We start from the raw sequence: 20550 nt of genomic DNA, 5'->3' as shown, positions 1-20550 counted from the left end.
CTGTAAATCATCCCCCAACCCATCGAGAGCGTAGCTGCCAGAATCAGCCAATGTATAGTTTGTTCTATAGGCGCCCTACATTGTGCGCTACGCCAAGTAAATATATATTATGCCGGTTGTTTGCACAAATGTTCCTGCATTTGTGGGACACTATTTCGTTATTTTCACATATTTTTATGTTCTCATATCATTCATGGATTCTTAATATTTATTATAACATCGATAATATTATTGCTGATTTGCTAATATTGTTGCTCTTATTAATCTGGTTCAACAGTATGATCTGAGTTATAATTTAGAGGTATAATTGTTAACGTTGTATATTATAAAAGGAATCATGCTACTTATAATATGTTTTGTTATATTAAGCGCTCCAATGGCTTTTATGACATATGTTTCATCAAACAAAATTTGTGTACTGTACTTGAATACCAATAGCAAGCTAATAGTTCAGACTTTAAAGAACAATATAATGACAATATTAAAAGTTAACACAAAATATCTATTAAAAATATTTAGTTAAAATTATTCAACTATTAATTTTATATCATATTTTATTGCCAAGACATATATTCCTAGCAATAAAAGAGCATGATACTTTATTAAGTCTTTATTAATATATAATTTCATACATTGTCTATAACTATTAATAAATTAACCATGTTTATTGCTCTTCTTTGCTTGTGGTTTTCCAAAAACTTTTCCAGCATTTTTATTTCCCTTCTTATTGAACTTTGGTGCATCTCTTGATTTATTTTTGCCAAACTTTTGCTTAGTCATTTTGTCCTGTTTTTGTTTTACGTTAGCATCATATCTCAAACGCTTTGCTCCTTTGTTACTAACGTCACACAAGTCATTAGTAAAATTAGACTTTCTCTTTTTTCCAGGCGTTGCCTTTTCACCTTGGAATCCATCAACACACGATCTTATTTTTTTGGGTTTATTTTTCTTCTTTGCTAACCTAGCTTGAACCAATGCTACTTTATCCATTTCTGCTCTAACACGATCTTCAGCTGTAGGCTTTGCTTTAGTTTTCTTTTTTGCTACATTGTGAAAAAAATTAATATGAAATAATATTCAGATACATCAATATTTGTAATAACATACCTTTTCCTGGTAATTTATCAGTGATATGATCACCAACTGGACCAGAATCCCTGTTCTTTTTAGTTTTTTTGGGTTTGGCATTGTCTTTGGGTTGTAGTGCCAATTTCATTTTCTCTTCTTTTCGTTCCTCTCTAGTTTGGAACCATGGGCGATGAACTTTCTGATCACCTTTATCCCCTTGAAGTGCCTTCTCAATCTTATTTGCTTGATTCTCTGCTCTATTCAAAACTCTTTCAGCATATTCTTCTTTTAAAATACCTTCTATCTCAGGCTCTATATTTATTAATTTATTCTTGTATTTTTCCAGAATGTCTGGAGGTATTATTCTACATTTTACAGTATTACGGGCACTTTTTACAACTTCTTTCACAATTTTTCTTTCTGCTTCGCCTGCCAAACTCACAGAAACACCAGATCTTCCAGCACGAGCTGTTCTACCAACTCTGTGGATATAATGTTCAAGAGTAGCTGGCATCACAAAGTTTATAACTGTTTTAACACCACTTATGTCGAGACCTCTAGCAGCAACATCAGTAGCAACAAGGACATCAATTTCTTCGTCTTTGAATTTTTTCAGAGCTTCTAAACGTTGAGGTTGAGTTAAATTTCCATGAAGTTCTCCTACTTTAATTCCTAGTACTCCTAGTAGAATATGTAACCTATGCGCTTGCTTTTTGGTTTGTACAAAAACCATGCAATGATCATGAAATGTTCGACATATGAGTGCTGCTAAAATGGGTTCTCTATCTCCTTCCTTTCCAGCACGAATTCTAACAAATTCTTGCCTTAAATTAAATGCTACATCTTTATTATTGTCTACAAATATTTTAACAGGTTTCGTCAATGAAACACTAGCTAAGTCCTGTACTTGTTCTGTCATTGTAGCAGAGAATAGCATAGTCTGCCTTGTTCTCGAACATTGTTTGATAATTTCTTTCATCTGTTCTGCAAAATATTCATCTAACATCCTGTCAGCTTCATCCAAAATTAGAACCTCAATGGAATGTAAACTGAATGTAGGTGTATTTTTTAAATGGTCAATTAAACGACCAGGGGTTGCTATAACAATATCTGGATTTTTTCTAAGAACAGATTCTTGGGCTTTCAGATCTAATCCCCCAACAGCTAAACCACATTCCAATGTGGTAAATTGACATAATTGCTTAACTACCTGATAGACTTGTACACCCAATTCTCTTGTGGGAACTAGAACTAAAACTCTAGTAATGGCCGCTGTGTCCAGTGGCCGGTATAATAATCGCTCAACTGTAGGAAGCATGTATGCAGCAGTTTTACCAGTTCCAGTGGCAGCGCATCCACAAATATCTCTTCCCAATAAAGCGACCGGAATAGTTGCCGCTTGAATAGGAGTAGGATGAACATAGTTCATGTTTCCTATTGCTTTCATTAAAGGCCTTGACAGATTCATTTGATAAAATGTGGCATTAGCATCATGTGCGGGTGCTTCCTCAAAATAATCTTCAGGTAACTCAATTTGGGTACCATCTTCAATTTTTTTATTCTTTTTACCTTTTTTTTCTTTAACTCGTATATTATCATTCTTCAATTCATCGTCAGATAAATGAATGTAGTCAGTACTTTTATCTGTAATAAAGTCACGTAGGTAACAATTGATATAAAAAATGTTGAAGTATGATACCAGACTTTGTCGCAATGGAAAGATATGTTCAATATGTCTCGAAGTTCTTAAGATAAGATACACTGAGACAAAAACACAGAATTCTGGCTAGATAAGATACTACCTTCCTAACACTAATTCTAAACCTTAGCAGTTGACAAGAAGAACCAACAAATGTTAGCCTACGAAGCTGCCTTAGCCTAATTAGAAAATCACAAACTGAAGTGATTTCTATATTATTTTAATCTTATCATAATAGAATATAAAATTGTAATTTGTTTGATGTTTTTAAGATCAATGAAAAATATACTAGACGATTAGCATATTATGAGATCACGAAATAAACCACCACCATTTTCAAGATTGTTAAAACATTCACTTACCATTAACATCTTCATTTTCTGAATCTATTTCTATTTTAACATCTGAATCATTCAATTTTTGTTTCTTTCGTGCTTTTTCTATTTTATCATCTGTCTTCGATGTTGCTTTTCGTTTTACATATTTCATAAGATCGTTCCATGTATCTTTATTATACTCTGATGTCGATGAGACAAATTGGAATCCTGTTTCAAAATCCATTCGTTTTTTCTTTTTTTGTTTTGTGGGCTGAAACTGTGGAACGAAACTTTATTGACTAAGTTTCAAGCATTTTCAATTTCAATTTGGAGATAATTCTTACCTCAACCTCCGGATCTGAATCTTCAGAAAAATTTTGCACATCTTCATCATCATCGTTAATTGTTCTAATAATATCTGAATATTTATCAACAGCCATTCTTTTAAATAATTAACACATTTGTAAAAGAAAACAGTTTAGCAAGAACGCACGTGTATACTGGTAGTCAAACTATTAGGTTATGCGATATGTGGTTTGACAAGTCTTACAACATTTATTCTTTGAGATAATAGATGGCATATGCTTCTTTGGCTCGAAATTCAAAATTTCAAATCCGATAGATTATCTAAATAAATATTTCCTTTATACAAATGTCACAAAATTAGAGCACTATTTTTCAAATATTTTTGCAGGATATAAAATTCATGCATTTATAAAATTTCTTTCTAGAATTATCAAAATAATAACAAAATAAATAATAAACTAGTGAAGCGCATGGCAACGTGCCTTAAAGCAAATTGCTGAAACCGTACCAAAAACTATTTTTTTTGAAAAGATTAAAATTTTTGAAAAAATTAGATTTTTGAGAAACTATGAATTTTTGACAAAATTTACTTTTTTAGAAAAAAAAGACTGAAAAAAATTTTCTTTATTTTGAAGTATTTTGGAAATTCTGAACTTTTTTCAAAGCAATCGTACTACTTTATCTGCATAGAGAAGAAATATCGAAGCGCGTAAGCGCCGCGTCGCCGTCTAACTGATAAGCATTGTTACGAAACCCATAGGAATGTAAACAAAATTTATACTACTAATCGTCATTTTTGACCGCCAAATGGCATTTTTTTACTTTCATCACTAGATTCACGAAACCGCTAGACCTGCCTTTATGAAAATTTATTCAGTTCTTCATCTTGTCAATACAAGTAAAATGTTTTTTGAATCATTAAAATCGGATGCTCCGTTCTCTTAAAAACTGAGTTACCGTTTATGGCACTTTTTGTCCCGTATCTTCGAAACGGCTAGACCTGCCTATGCCAAAAACTAATCAGTCCTTATTAACAGCAATCGAATGTTTTTTGAATAGTTGAAATCGGTTGAACGGTGTTCCCGAAATCGTCGACGAAAATTTGTATCCGCACACGCACACGCACATACAAACATACACACATAGAAACATACACACATAGAAACATACACACATAGAAACATACACACATACAAACATACACACATATGCACATACACAACCACACACATACATCCATTTTTCTAAGGTATGCCATAATGTTCAAAAACCTCTGAAACGTAAAGATATATAAAAATTTACATTTTCAATTTTTTTGCGATTACTATAACTCACCCTACGGGAAGTTAATAATTAAATATAACTATATGAATAAATATCAATTTGAATATACGCTGAGGTAGTTCAAATCAACAATAGATTAACGACATGCTTATTTATCAGTTAGATGATATTTAATTTAATTTTTATATTTACATTTGCATTTATATAAGCTGTTAATATAAGTATATTTAATTATAATTAATTATATACATTAATTTCATTTGTTTATTTATCATTTATTTCTTAAATTATAGTATATATATATTTACTTTTTATAATTATTTTTATTATAGTTAGTAATATTTGTTGATTATTGTTTAAAAGAGAAACACTTCTAACATCTTTTAACTGCGTATATAAACTGAAACGTCTACGAAGCCGGCTCGTAGCGCCGGGCTCGTAGCAACCTCCCACCCACTTGGACTCGTCTGCGTAGCGAACTGGCGCGAACTCAAAGCGAATACAAAATACTTATGTTGCAAAATTAAAACAGAACAAACAATATAAATGCTTTGTTAAAACTACAATACTGTTGGACTACGTAATTTTATTAAGGAGTACCTTAAGTACCAAGGAGCTCGTAAGCATAAAATTTTCATGAATAGCTTGTGCCTTATTTTAATATGACGATACAGCAGAAATTTCACAAAAGGAAAAAGGTTACCTAAACTACGTAATTGAATATTTCTGGATAATATAAAATTGCTTTGCATTAGTTTTAATAAAGTATAAATTGATTTGTTAATTAGACAATAAATTTTATATTTCTAAGCAAAAACTAGTTAAATCTCATAATAAAACATATTTATTTCTATACTTATTTATATCATACTTAGTTAAATCTTATATAATTTATATCGAAGTTAGTAATTCGAACGAATATATTTATGTGAAATAAAATTGATTCAAAATCTTTTTAAAAAAATATTGAAACTATGTGAAAAATATTTTTTTTTTCAAATTTATAAAACATAATTTGTTATAGTCCAATCGAAACACATTCCTTCTTTTTATTGCTGAACGTCAGAAAGGCGAAGGAAATTCATTTGGAGTTCGATTGTCTACGATGGCTTTTCGCCAAAATTTAATGCAGGTTTTTTGGCCATCATTGCGTATATTTTGATATATTTTTATTTTAATTCAATTTTCTTGACGCTATTAACTGAATTCTATTTAGCGCTCTACAATAGTATTAACAAAAAAACATAAGCTAATAACAGTTAATAAACATTCTATTTTAGTTAAAAATGTTAAAAAGTTTTATATAAATGATGTTGAGAAAGAATTTTAAGAAAAATTGTCTTGGTTTATCCGATATTACAACTGGCATATAATTTGACTATTGAGGTCCTAGAATACCAATAATTATTGCTAAGTTAGATAACTTGTAGAAATGTGAGATTACATCGTCAAACCAATATATTATCCAAACTTTCTTATTTAATCTAAAATTTTGTTGGCCCTCAAAAAATAGTTTTCCTCGTACTAATTTCCCATCAGAAGCATACGAAACGTTGGCATGGTTTATCATTTATAACTATACATGGGCCTTCGATAAATCATCCACCATTGTAGAACAAAAGCTCCAGTATAATGCTCGGATCAAATATAGGTCATGTCTGCTTTTTGCGCAGTCGATTTTATTGCCATGCAGTTTTATACCATTAATTTTATGTTTAAATTCAATGAAATCAATTATATGGTACAACGTTCAATTGTATAAAAGATTATAGATTGAAGCTAACATCTTGGAATTACTTATTGCTTGGTCATTATTATAAACTGAGTATCGTATATGTATTACGTTACTAATGCCATTGTGTAATTTTCAGAAAATTTTCCTTTGTGATTACATATGATATAATGAGATTTATCGATGCATAATAATCTTCATCTAAAAGGTAAATGCAAGTCAAATCAGTATACCCAAAGAAATATTAGTATACCCAAACTTAGTGTGGTCATAAAGTAACTCTTCTGGTTCAAACAAAAATCTTTGAAAAATGAACTATATTATTAAAGATTTTAAATACAGCAATTTTCTAAATAGTATATATTGATTATACATTAAAGAATAAAATCACACTTATTGTTATTAACCTCATTGTTAATAGAAATAAAAAAAGCTAATAATATTTTGGGGTAAAAAATTAAGTTACAAGATGAAATTTAAAATTGAAAATAAATATTATATTTTAAATAATACAAAATTGACATGATTTATTTATATTTCAATTATTTAATACTGCCTCATTACTTAGTTCTTGGTAATAAATTACGATTATCATGACAACCTTCATATTTCTCATTAGGTGAAATTAATCTTGTCAATTGTTTGTGAAATATGAAACACAAACAAGTTATAGAATTTCCTTATTTTGTTAATTATTAATATCGTTTTATGGCAAAGACTAAGAACAGGAATTAATTATTAGGGCATTTAAATTGAGCTACATTATACTGATTTAATTAGTTAAATAAACAGAATGAACAGCGAACCAAAATCTTGCTTCCAAGAGCAAATCGTAATATCTTTGTAGTCATTGTAAGAGGTGTGCGCGGATTTAATGTGCACACATTATTCATTATATTCTGTTAATCTAAATAACATAATTATTTATTTATATTTATCTTCATTTTGTTAATTATTCATAAACAAGCTTTTGAGGAGAAAACTATGAATTATTAATCTTGTCAATTGTTTGTGAAATATGAAACACAAACAAGTTATAGAATTTCCTTATTTTGTTAATTATTAATATCGTTTTATGGCAAAGACTAAGAACAGGAATTAATTATTAGGGCATTTGAATTGAGCTACATTATACTGATTTAATTAGTTAAATAAACAGAATGAACAGCGAACCGAAATCTTGCTTCCAAGAGCAAATCGTAATATCTTTGTAGTCATTGTAAGAGGTGTGCGCGGATTTAATGTGCACACATTATTCATTATATTCTGTTAATGTAAATAACATAATTATTTATTTATATTTATCTTCATTCTGTTAATTATTCATAAACAAGCTTTTGAGGAGAAAACTATGAATTATTTAAATTATACTCAATATAATTTATAATGTATGTATATAATATAGTATTTTTGTTCGCATAGTATATTATGTTGATTGAGTTTTTGAAATTGTTTTATTTTAAGTTTGAACAATCCCTAAACACGTTTCTACTTTTAAGGTTCATAATGACGTTATTATCTTTTGCCAATGCAAAATATCATTTTCCTCCACGTGCTATTGATGTTTATTATCATAATACGAATAAAATCGAATAGAGTCAATTCTTACACTCCATGGTAATAATACGTGCGCATCTTTCAAAAGTAGAAAGTTTTATTAGATTTCTTTACTTTTTCTCAGAACTCACTTTAGCTTTGCGCTTTAAATCAATATACGTAGATATATTTCCAGACTATTGAGTTTTATTTTATAAATTTTGGTGTTTTATTTTGCATTTTAGTATAATAAAATTAATTTACTTGTGTCTAGTTTATAGATTTTTATAAAAATTTTGATTTTATATTGGGACAACTAAGATTTGACCAACTTCAAATCTCTTCAAAACTTACTCACACAGACGGAAAGAGGATTACTCGAGGAAAAATTTAGAATTTTTAGTTTTTAGCAAACATCTACAGCCTCGTGTATTAACAATCAACATTTTTAGTGAACGTACAATTTTGTTTGTGATAGAATATTAATGTGAAAAATTAAAAAATATTTTGGTTATTCAAATATTTTCTAATATTTTTAATAATATTTTTTTTTATATATATTCAAATTTTAATTGATTTTTGTTAATTTTCAAATAATTAATTAAACGTATAAATTTATAAAAAAAGTTTTCTTTGTCATTGAAAGGTCATCTCGAAGCTAGAAAATATTTATAAATAAAAAAATTAATATTTTTAGTAACTAACATTTTTTTTAAATTATAGTTTCATATATAATATATATAGATATTCCGATTTATATTAATTCAATACTAAATGCGTGTATTTAACAGTCATGTCCTTTGTAAATTTTACATCATAATCACTTAACAAGAAATTATTAAGTTAGATGCCGCATGTATAATGCGTATGACACAAGTTGTGCCTCATGTTGTGGGAATTGTACAAGCTTGTTTGAACATAATTTACCAGAAATGTAAATATATAAACGGCTCATATATAAATATACAAACGTCATATAACATTGCAAAATCCAATTTCTTTATGGTTTATTTAGCCACATCAACCAATAAATTTTAATTATTTGGCTTTTTACTTATGAGCATATTAATTCTATAATTCATTTAAAATCCAATTCCTTAAATTTCGAATACGATATCTATATATATATATATATATTATATATATATATATATATATATATATAATAATTATAATACCTAAAAAGTTTAATTCGTAAAGAACACCGTTAATTAAAATAGCAACAGCATGTATTATGTAGAAAATAGAACACCCAGATATCATCACGCTTATAATAAAAATTCAATTTATATATGAGATCTTTTATCGCTAAAAATCGAAGTCCAATAGCATTTCTGTCGCTGAAGTTCTAAGTTTGAATGAACACATTGAGTGAGTACGTACTACAAAAACAATCATCAAACAACTTTATCTCATGGACACTATGAATTTTTCTTCCACATTTACAAATAGTACTTCAAAAATTGATTTCTGGACGTTATCCGAAAGAACCGTCACATCCCATTCGAAAATTATTCTTTCCTCTTATATATAAATTGAATACTTATGTTTATAATATATAAATATATATATATATAATATATATATATATAATTTTTTTCTTCGCACAATCCATAGGCAATGGAGCAGTAAACTGAGACCGGTTGATGTCAAAACCAAACAAAAATCTGTATAGGATGCCAGCTATTTTCCGGTCCAATGCTTCACGTATAAGACAAGAGGAAGTTAATCAATATTAGGATAATATTTTTGGAATGTATTGGTACATGCCATTGTATACTTTTATTATACTATTAACATTATTTGAAACGATCTAGTGATATTCCGTCTTATCCCATGAAATTTTACTGCTTGTACCCTTCACGATACGACGGCGTTAAAAGAACATTAACCGAAAAGGTGAATCATTTCCCTGGCCTAAATAGTTGAATATACCTATTCAGAAGGGTATAGTGTTGTTTTATATCGTGCGAAAACAATAAAACAATAATGATTTAGAACGATATAAATGTTTTATAAAAAAGAGCGCGAATAAAACATAATATAGATGTAGGTCGGTACCTGACTTTTCGACACGATTTAGTTCCCAAATGGAAAAAATATAAATGATTGATATGTTATTGACTTGAAATTGAATTGAAAATCAAAATATTTTTAATTATAGGAATTATAATTGCAAAAACTGGATTTGTGAAGTAGTACTAATAATTACCAGAACAACAGAAATTATGTGTATAAACCTGTTATTCTATTTCGGATTTCGTACTCTCAACAATTTATCAATATTACAATGTTTTTGAAAAAAAAATGTATTACTGATCGTATTTCTGATATAATTCTGTTTTGAATCTAATATTATATTCTTTCTAAATCTTAACATGTTAACTTCTCTAGTCAATATATATAAATATATACAAATTTCATCAATAAAAACTTTTCGCTCTAAAAAGTTTTATAGCGAACAAAGTGAAATTCACCTATATTTTATAAGAATTGCTAAAATCTCACAAAGTTAATAAAAACTGAAACGATCTTTGTTAATTGATATATGACGAGTTATGATATTTTAAAATGGGCTAATTCATACAAACTATAATATTTTAATTTATAAGAGGAAGTGTATTAATCACGTGATCAGTTTTTTAAGGATTTTTGGGCCCCTTTTCCCCTTGGCGATGCGTGGTGATATTCAAAATTACCCCCCCTCCCCCGCCAAACATCACGCAAGCAAAAATTGTGATTTTTCTTATTTTTTGCAAATGTTTGGATTTAAAAAAAAAAATCAGGTAAGAAATAAATACACGTGATATCTTACCACACCCCTTTCTCCCCCACGTGATATTTCGTGATTTTTTGTCAAAGCCCCGCTCCCCTAAAAACCTCACGTGATTAATGGACGCTCCCTAAGACACTTCGATTAAAGCTTTTTTAACCAATTTATTTGCCAATGATCAACGTTTTATATGGCTATATTAAACATATAAATTTTATGTGATAAACTACGCACTAAAACTTAGAACTTTCTTCAGCTACAAAAGGCGGTGCCAGAAAGATAGATAAATTAGGAGATAAATAGACTAGAGATATAAAAGGGACGATGTGCGTTTAGAAGTAAGGAAAGTAAAGAAATATATCATAAGTAAGAGAAATGAGATAAAAACCCAACTAATAAAATTGTTGTAAAAATTACGAGTATCGACTGAAGATCACAAAAGACTTTTTTCATATTACAAAAGTGTAATATATATTTTCTGCCGTATTTGTAAAGGTAACCATGTCATTATGTATTCATTGCATAGCAATAGTGAACGTCAGCAAGGTGACTCGCATGATTTCTAGAAATGTTTCTGCGTTTATATTTAATTTGGTATTCGCCGATATTTCTAAAAGTTTGCGTGACCGGCCCGCCAATCCAGACTCAGGGCTCGCACGCTTTGAGAAAAAATCAATAGACTTACAGAATGAAGAATATATTTTCCCGACGGCTATAATTACAATATTAGCAATTCACAGCGAAATATAAGCCACGAATAACGAATAACTAACTATAACGAGTTTTCCACTATTGGATAGAAGAAACATGGTTTCACACCCTATAAATTTAAGTTGAACTTTTGTTTTAAATTTATATTAGTTAAATTCAGCATAATAAACCCCACAACCTCTAGTTTTATTTTAAATGGTAATTATTTTAAAGACGCATTACCTTAATAAGACAAGATTTTGCAATCGTGTAAAATGTTTGCGAAGTTGTATTTCCGAAGCTTTGCGAAATTCTAATATTAAATCAGCAAGCGGCATAATGATTTATAAGGTTTTACCAAAGTAAGGCATCTTCTAATATTTTTCATTTAACAGTTGGTATTTGGATCAGACTATTATTTAGCCCGTTTTAATCGACCAACCTTGAACAAAACTATATATCTACTACATGGAATTTTATTTTATATATTTATGTCAGAGTATATAATTTTAACTAGATTATAGAATATTTTAAATATGTACATTTGTCACTGTGTTTTACTACATATAGCAAATTATCTATCTATTAAAATAATATCATTGTATATTCTATAATTTTCTATATTGAATCAATAAGCCATCTATGTTTAAATCTATTTCGTGTCGTAAATTATCTATTTCACTAATTTTGTTATACTTTATCTATTTTGGTAAATGTCATAAGTTTAGCCGCTAACATATCATCACCATTTACATAACAAAATATTTGCGAAAGCTATTTGTTATTAACATGCTATGCATAGCAGATTTTCATTATAAATAGCACAGCACTTATTTCACTATTTGTTTGCTTATAGCTTTATATTTTAAACTAATTGCTTTTTTTTCTAAATTTATCTACACTAGTATTTATTTTCGTTGTTTATGCACCAATAAATTGGTGCAAATAATCTTATCACTAAACAATTGATTATTTTTCCACTCAAATCATTTAAATGACAAACCTGAAAAATAATAAAAAGCTAATAACGAAAGCAGAACACAGAAAAAATAGTTACAGACAGCCGAGACATTGATTCGTCTAGAATTCTGATTTACATAAATAAAGAAAATAAAATTAACCATTCAAATGAACTGAAATTGTATTTAATTTCTATTGATACTTTTTATTTTGGTTAATTTTATTTGCAATATTCATGTTACAATCAGTTATAAAAGTTGTTCAAGAACACTGATAGAAAATATTATCACCAAGGGCACACAGTCTTTAAATTTAAACTTTATTATTAAACTTTCACTATTTAATATTGTTAGCGAATTTTTATGAATCATACATAATAATTCACCACGAAGCTAAAAAAATTTTTTGATCTTATTTTAGTAATTGTACTGTATTCATAATAACGCAATAATTAGCATAGAAAAAAAATAATTGTGAATCAATAAATAAAAAAATTTACGAACGTACTTTGATTTCATACAAGATGTCCCAGACCTTGACATCAAGCCGAAACGGGGTGATAATATTGACCTTACTGTTCTGAAAATTTTCAGAAGAAAAGTCTTCACGTTATTTTAAAATTATGAGCTTTTATGTACAACCTAGAACTTTCGTGAAGATATGACCATTTATTGGTTATTGGGATTAACTTTTGTTAATTTTGTTCATTTAAACTTTGAAACCATAACCGTGAGTAACATTTTTATAAACACAGTAAAAACATACCACAAATGCCCCAAGTTATCGAGAGTTGAGACTTTTGTTCACACACTTTAATAGGTTTTTATAAAGGATTTTGAAAAAATGAAATTCATGGTTCAATAAAAAGTCTTAATTCTTGGAAACTGGTGGCAACGGTGCTGTTTTTTTTACTATGTTCTTGTAAATGTTACTCACGGTTACGGTTTCAAAGTTTAAATGAACAAATTTACAGAAGTTAATCACAATAACCGAATTATGGTCATAATTTCAACAAGCTCTAGGTTGCACTTAAAAGCTCATAAATTCCAAATAAAGTGAATTTTTTTTTTCTAAATTTTGTCAGGACAGTTAAGGTCAATACTATCGCCGATATGACCATTTATTGGTTATTGGGATTAACTTTTGTTAATTTTGTTCATTTAAACTTTGAAACCATAACCGTGAGTAACATTTTTATAAACACAGTAAAAACATACCACAAATGCCCCAAGTTATCGAGAGTTGAGACTTTTGTTCACACACTTTAATAGGTTTTTATAAGGATTTTGAAAAAATGAAATTCATGGTTCTATGTTCTTGTAAATGTTACTCACGGTTACGGTTTCAAAGTTTAAATGAACAATTTACAGAAGTTTATCACAATAACGAATTATGGTCAAATTTCAACAAGCTCTAGGTTGCACTTAAAAGCTCATAAATTCCAAATAAAGTGAATTTTTTTTTTCTAAATTTTGTCAGGACAGTTAAGGTCAATACTATCGCCCCGTTTCGGCTTAAATAATAATTACCATCAAGAAAAAGCACATGATGCAATGAACTTAAAAGTTTTAGTATCAATACTTTAGAATAATTTTTATTATAAATAGTAGTTCAGAAACTGTAAAAATTTCATAACCATAAACTAAATACATTAATTAAGAAAGTATCAATCATTAAACACGAATAGTGCTTAATTATGCGATTAGACATAAACCATTAAGTTTGTGTAAAAATACAATACAGATGAATAGTAAAAAGACATCAATAAAAATATTTATTTACCACTTCAAAAATCACGCAGTAAATAAAATTAAATAACTTCTTTCTGAAAGATGCTTATTTTCTGAAACGAGTCAATAGAATGTCAATCAAATATAAGTATATTATATTTTCAAGACACTATTGCCAGTTTTCAGACTGTGTACCCGTTGGCAAAAAATAGACGTAGAATTATTGCAAAAATCATAGACATAGAAAATATTAGGAGACAGAAAGCGAGTGACAGTAATAAGAAATAGGCAATACAATGTACGGATAGCACACTCACCAGGGCTTGGGCTGCGGCATGGGGCTGCAAAACAACAAAAAGCGTCATTTAGTCACAATTCGTAACACTAGACTAAAATGGATTTAGGTGCGGACATTTCTCTATTGAAATTAAACATAGATACAGGATTTAGCACGTGACAAGGGGCTTAAGACCTCTGGTGACCGTTTCTATACAGATTTTGTCTAGGACAATCTTTGAAATACAAACACAACTAATAACTCTGATTCGAGAATAATAACTTAAATAGTGCCTTTTTAATATAATTGTTAATATCTTTTGATAAGAAACTAAACTTCCGAAATTTAAGAAATGAAATAATACAAATTATACAAACATGGAAAATTCCGATCTAGTCGTAATTCTGCCAATTTCATAATACAATTATAAATGTCTGTTCCATTTTTTAAATATTTAAAATACGAGGAAAAATGCTTCACAAAATCTAGCTGAATTAAAAGAATATCATAATTGATATTATTTCAATTAATTTTGAATTGACATAAAAATTTTGGAAAACATCTTGCCTCACCAATTCATTTACAAATATTTATAAAAAAATTTATAATAGTAAAATAAGTTGCAAGAACTAAAAAATGAAGTTTGTTTCAATAAGTTCACTGTATATTTTTTTAAATATTGACAATAATAGGATAAATTAAACATCACTTTTGCGAGAAATGTCCGCACGAAAAGCACACCAAATACATGACAAATTCGCTTTTCATTCATAGGAAGTGATAACGGGACACTGAAAGGAGGTGGATCATGTCGATACATGTATTTTAATAACATTATTTACAAAAATTCTGCAATGCTTAATTTAATGTGCAACTTGAAAGGCTTTTGTGTCATTATAAACTATGATAAGGGTAATCTAAAGAGCGCATCTGTTACAAGCAAATAGTTTAGCAAATGGACACATACACCTTGGAGCTGTTATATATTTTCCAGGTCATTAATAGTAAATTTATATATATATATATATATATTAAATATATATATATATATAATATATATTTATATATATTTGCTGTGTCGGTTGCAATTTGCAGGACGATATTAATAAAACCTCAAATTACAAAATTCATAAATTTTAAAGAATTTCATTCTATGAAAATTATATAATGCCTGAAACCCTCGGTTTTGCATAAATCCTTATTGCAGTTATCAATAAAATCCCAATAAAAGAAATTTCATGTACTTCTGACGTAGTTATAAAATTAAGTTATAAGAATACAACTTAATTAGTACAATTTTTTTCAAAATCTTAGTGAATGATAATTTGAAGGAATCAATGTACTTTATAAAGTTTGCTTCCACTTATTGCAAAACCAACTTCTAATATAATATTCACACATGGCAACGTTGATGACTTCGTTGTTTTATGGTTGTTATATTTGTTCGATGTCTATATCTTCAAAAACAACCCATGTATTTTTCAAGTACCTCTGAGGTCAGTAATTGAGTGCTCATTTTATCACAATTTTCATTGCATCATAATAATAGCTTATTATTGTCGGTATGCATAAGATAAATTGAACCCAATGCATTATCGACTAATATATATTGAATTTATAATTGACCTTTAACTTGATTTTATATAAGACAATGTTGTTCAGATTGATGGGAACAAGCAGGACATGTGTATAAAGGTTATAACCACATTAGTGATTTATGACATTCAAATAAACTATTTGACATTACGAAAATAGATAGGGGCCTGGATATATCATAATTAAATTAAATTAAAATATGTTAAAATATTAGGATGTTGAACACGGATTGAAGTTCTAAAATGATTAGAATCTTGAATATCTTTAGGTATAGGCATATTTATTTATTTTGAAATGCAATTTCAAAATCCCGAATTGGAATGTGTATCATCTACACCACGGGCGCCGCAAAGAATTTATCGACCATGCGGCACATGCCCTGCGCACCCGCTCATTTTATTTGTTGACGTCGAAGTAATCGCCCTTCCTAATTCGTTATTTCGTATTGTTTGCTTAATCTAACGCCTCGTACAGGGCCGAATTTGAATTTTGTCACAGAGATCCAAAAAAAAGTATATAATCAACAAAAATTAGATATAGTAAACTTCAATGTTGTTCATAGTACCACATGTTTCATGTATCATATTATTTGTTTACGGGTAATAAATTGAGGTAATGTATAAGTTGATGTATTTTTATAGATATAATAAAATCTGCGAAGTACTAGAATTATATTAATATTCGTCATATACAGCAGCAGCAATGATTAAAAAAGTTAATGTTTGTCATCTGAACATTTTATATAAATATTAGACAAAAGTCGAATTGAATCAAGGAATCATGCAAATATACCAACAATATAAATACCAAAAGGTTATTAGGGTTGATTTGATGGAATGCAATCTAATAATTTTTAAAATTACAAGCATTAATTGGATATATATGTCAAATTCAATGTATATAAAAAATATTAAATTTTGAAATAATGTACTTTTTGAACCACATTGCAAGTCTTCTAATTGTGAAGATATTATATTCTTTAATGTAATATATTAATTTTTCTGTTAACGCAACACCCTATAATTGGTATTACGTTTATAACTGTTGTTTGTAAAGATAAATTGTTTATCAGTCCTTTTTCGTGATTAAAAATTCTATTATAATTCATGTAGAAAAAGCGCGTAAATGAATCAGAATTTATTAAGAATTTTATTATTCTTGAATGAATCAATAACTTATATAATTTGAATAATTATTTTATGTTCTTGAAAATAAAACTTGAAATATTTTTTTAATATTCAAACATAATAACGTTATTTCGATAGCTAAAATATGTTTCTATTAAAACATGTGTATTTCCTTATGCATATCTTATTATTATTTTTTTTTAAATACATAAAAATATTATATCATTAAAATTATATAATATATATATATATATATATATATTATATATATCACGCAGAAATATCGAGGTATATATGACATATAAACATATACAAAAACACAACACTAATTGATACAAATACAATTTAATGAATAACCCGGCCGAACATGCAGAACGCTTAACACCTACCTCTTTAAACCTTTATATATCGCATAATAATATACATAATTTGGAATTAGAACATTGAACGTGTGGTTTTATCGGGTCACTGTATGACTATAGGATTTGCAGGATTGTTAGTGGGTAAAGGAAGCATACTCCAAACAACCATATACTCTTTATAAATTGCTTACCGTTGGCATCAACTGGTCTGTGCTGCGTACTCTTGTCACTTTATTCTTATAAATGATTTTTTTGACAAACCGTTCGACGGGTTGATTCCATTTCATGAAACTGACATACGCGACATAAAAACAGAACAGAACTAGTGCTTCATACCAATATATATTATTGTCTTGGAAGAAATAAATCAGCGTAAGAAGGCTCGCTGAATAGAAGGTACAGTCTCGGAACAAGGGCCACCAAGTAAGAGTCAACACTGTGCGAGAAAACAGAGCACACATCCCTATCACAAATAAGATGTTAAATACAGCGGAACCAACAATAGTGCCGATCCCGACATCATCAAAAGACACAAAGACTCCAATTACGCTTGTGAATAATTCGGGAGCACTTCCGCCTGCGGCCATGAAAGTGGCACCGGCAACATCATCTTGTATTGCCAACTTCTCAATAATCACATCCAATGCTGGCACAAAGAATTCGTCGCACACAATAGCAAGTGCTACAAACATATATATGACGCCTAAGATGTGGAATACGACGGCTCCATTGCGCCGCTGCTCCAAGGTAAAAAGATCCTGCGGAAAGAGCGGCTGATTTTCTTCAGCTGCGTCGCTTCCGTTGCCGGATTTTCGATGACCGTTACCACCGGATGTTCCGTTTGAGTCATTGTCGTAGTCCGCATAGTCTGGCGGCGGTTCGTGCAATTGCATACAACTCACGGTGGTGACCGAGCTGTCCTGCTGCCGCAAGAGGAACTGGCAACAGGCTATGGCGACCGCAACGGTCACCAACGATGTGCGACCGGCACCGCGTCTTCTCGTCATTGCGCCGTCGGACAAAAGCCCGCGCGTGCCGGCCTTTCGCCTTGCATGGCAGCGATAATCACTGCCTATCTGTCGGTTTTTGAATATTTTATTCGTTGCGTATTATTTTTTTGTCAGCATTTTTACAGAATATTTTGATACGTGAATCACGACGATACACGCTGCTGGACTCTGAGAGACTAGACGTCCGTTCAGAGTTAGGTTCCGTTGGGTGATAAACCGAGCGTGAAGAGAAGAAAGTTCATGCGCGAGTCGCGGTCCACTAAAGACTGGATCTGGTGGCGCTGATGGACTTCTGGCAGCGACCAGGCACGCTCGATATTGCGGGGACCGCGCACACTCGGCACGCGGGATAGCACATGCGCTCTTCTCCTATATTTAGTCAAAATGATTCTTTCAATATACAATGTTAAAGTACAATATTTTTAACATAGAAATATTATGTTGAATGTATTCAATCTCTAAATATTAGTTTACGTTGCATTTTAATTTAAATAAATAAATCAAAGTTTCGGTGAATTATTTAGTTAAATGGCATCATAATAAAAACATATCACTTGAATTTTTCTACTTTTAATGAGATTTTTTTCTCTGGATTTAAATACACATTTAATTTAAGATCTTCATAAAATTTGTTGTCACATTAAAATTTAGTGAAATAATTTAGTCAGTATCAGTATAAATATTGCACTGATGTAATTTCAGAAGTGCAGTAAACACAATTTAGACCGTGAATTTTCTTCAGCTAATATTTAGCTGATTTGTTATGTCTTTCATAAAAAAAAAAAAAAAACTGGGTATTAGTACAATGAAAATTCATGTTCCATACAATAAGTTAATATAAGGATAATAATTAATAATTAACAAAACTTTTCCTATTTTATACTTCTATATTTATTATAACTATATTATAAACTAATAATGAAAAATTACATTGAAATATATGTACACATAATTTATACAACATTCACTTAATAGCTTCTTGAATTCTGGCTTCTTTATGAGTTCCATCACAGAATGGCCTATTACCTGTTTGTTTACAATTACACAGCCAATAGTCTCCAGATTTCTCTACTTTAAAGTGTACAGGCCTGTAAAAGCTTATATTGAATTATTCAAGCCTATAAAGCATTCCGCTTGCTTTTCATAGTGACATCATATTATCTATCCATTTTTTTAATCTTTTCTATTTTCACACATATTTTTTTTTCAAATATCTCTTACAACTTTTATTTTGTAGTAACATTCACATTTTACAATACTTCACTGACACTCATTAAAAATTACAGCCAACTCGAATTACTCAAAAATGTAATATGGCCTATGATGATTCATTGTAGTTGCTATAATAAATAGCACAGAAGAAGTGAAAACGCGCCATTTCCATATCTTTTTCAATTAAATAGAAAAAAAATGTTCCAATGAATGGGTCATTAATACAGAAACAAAACATTAAGTAAAAGACGGCCAATTTCCATAAAAATCAATTCCAATAAAAGCAAGAACTAGACTTACCTAATTTTAATTTTCAAAAATATGTTTTTATGAGTTCCATCACACATAGGTTGAGTCTTCGACTTTCCACAAAGACACCAACCGTACTTTTTGCCTAAAAACATTGAGTTTAATATATATAAATATTAATAGCTGTATAATAAATTGTATGAAAATAAATTTGAATACCCTCTTCGAGATACATTTTGAAAGGTTTCTTGTCATATATAGAGCCATTATCTGGTTGAAAACTAGCACTATATATTTCTTTTAATGGATTATTAGGTAATTCTTGCTTTTTGTCGGAGGTAAATCTAACCTAAAAACAAGAATACTTAAGCTAAATAAAATAATACTCGTTAGTACATTTAATTAGAATAAAATATGGTCAACCTGTCCAAAATATCTTTTAGGTATAATTTTTCTAAGTGAAGACGATATCATTTTACAGCGTTTTTAATATATTAAATATTAACCAAATTTTGGCAGATGTCATACATCTAACATTTAACCTGAAGCTGAAAGAGCTTAAAGACAGGGTTGCCACGCTAGTGATATTATCAATCGCCAAGAGATATACACTCTTCTTGTA

The 20550-nt window shown here is 29.3% G+C and overlaps 3 protein-coding genes across 3 annotated transcripts in view; all 3 read right to left on the bottom strand.

Annotated features, from left to right (window-relative positions):
• The window catches only part of LOC113382517 (sodium/potassium/calcium exchanger Nckx30C), a 155408-nt gene extending 136944 nt beyond the window's left edge, over positions 1-18464 (bottom strand). The window contains exon 1 of the mRNA XM_026620858.1: positions 17649-18464. Coding sequence (XP_026476643.1) covers positions 17649-18464 — 816 coding nt within the window. The remainder of the gene's footprint in view (positions 1-17648) is intronic.
• LOC113372456 (probable ATP-dependent RNA helicase DDX27) lies at positions 641-3605 on the bottom strand. Its single transcript, XM_026612792.1, has 4 exons — positions 3429-3605; positions 3130-3361; positions 1108-2712; positions 641-1043 (listed from the first exon to the last, which is right to left on the bottom strand). The coding sequence occupies exons 1-4, from the start codon at positions 3522-3524 to the stop codon at positions 655-657; spliced, it is 2322 nt and encodes a 773-aa protein (XP_026468577.1). The 5' UTR covers positions 3525-3605; the 3' UTR covers positions 641-654.
• An 882-nt stretch (positions 18465-19346) lies between the features above and the next one.
• LOC113363662 (CDGSH iron-sulfur domain-containing protein 3, mitochondrial) lies at positions 19347-20486 on the bottom strand. The gene is made up of 4 exons (XM_026606143.1): positions 20352-20486; positions 20148-20277; positions 19980-20073; positions 19347-19555 (listed from the first exon to the last, which is right to left on the bottom strand). The coding sequence occupies exons 1-4, from the start codon at positions 20400-20402 to the stop codon at positions 19432-19434; spliced, it is 399 nt and encodes a 132-aa protein (XP_026461928.1). The 5' UTR covers positions 20403-20486; the 3' UTR covers positions 19347-19431.
• Positions 20487-20550: the final 64 nt, after the last annotated feature.

The sequence above is a fragment of the Ctenocephalides felis genome, unplaced genomic scaffold, assembly GCF_003426905.1.
Source record: "Ctenocephalides felis isolate EL2017-DRISC unplaced genomic scaffold, ASM342690v1 CF-g0.4_SCAFFOLD_00845, whole genome shotgun sequence".
Classification (NCBI taxonomy): domain Eukaryota; kingdom Metazoa; phylum Arthropoda; class Insecta; order Siphonaptera; family Pulicidae; genus Ctenocephalides; species Ctenocephalides felis.
Note: the sequence above shows the minus strand (reverse complement) of the source record. Positions and strands in the feature narration are given on the sequence as shown.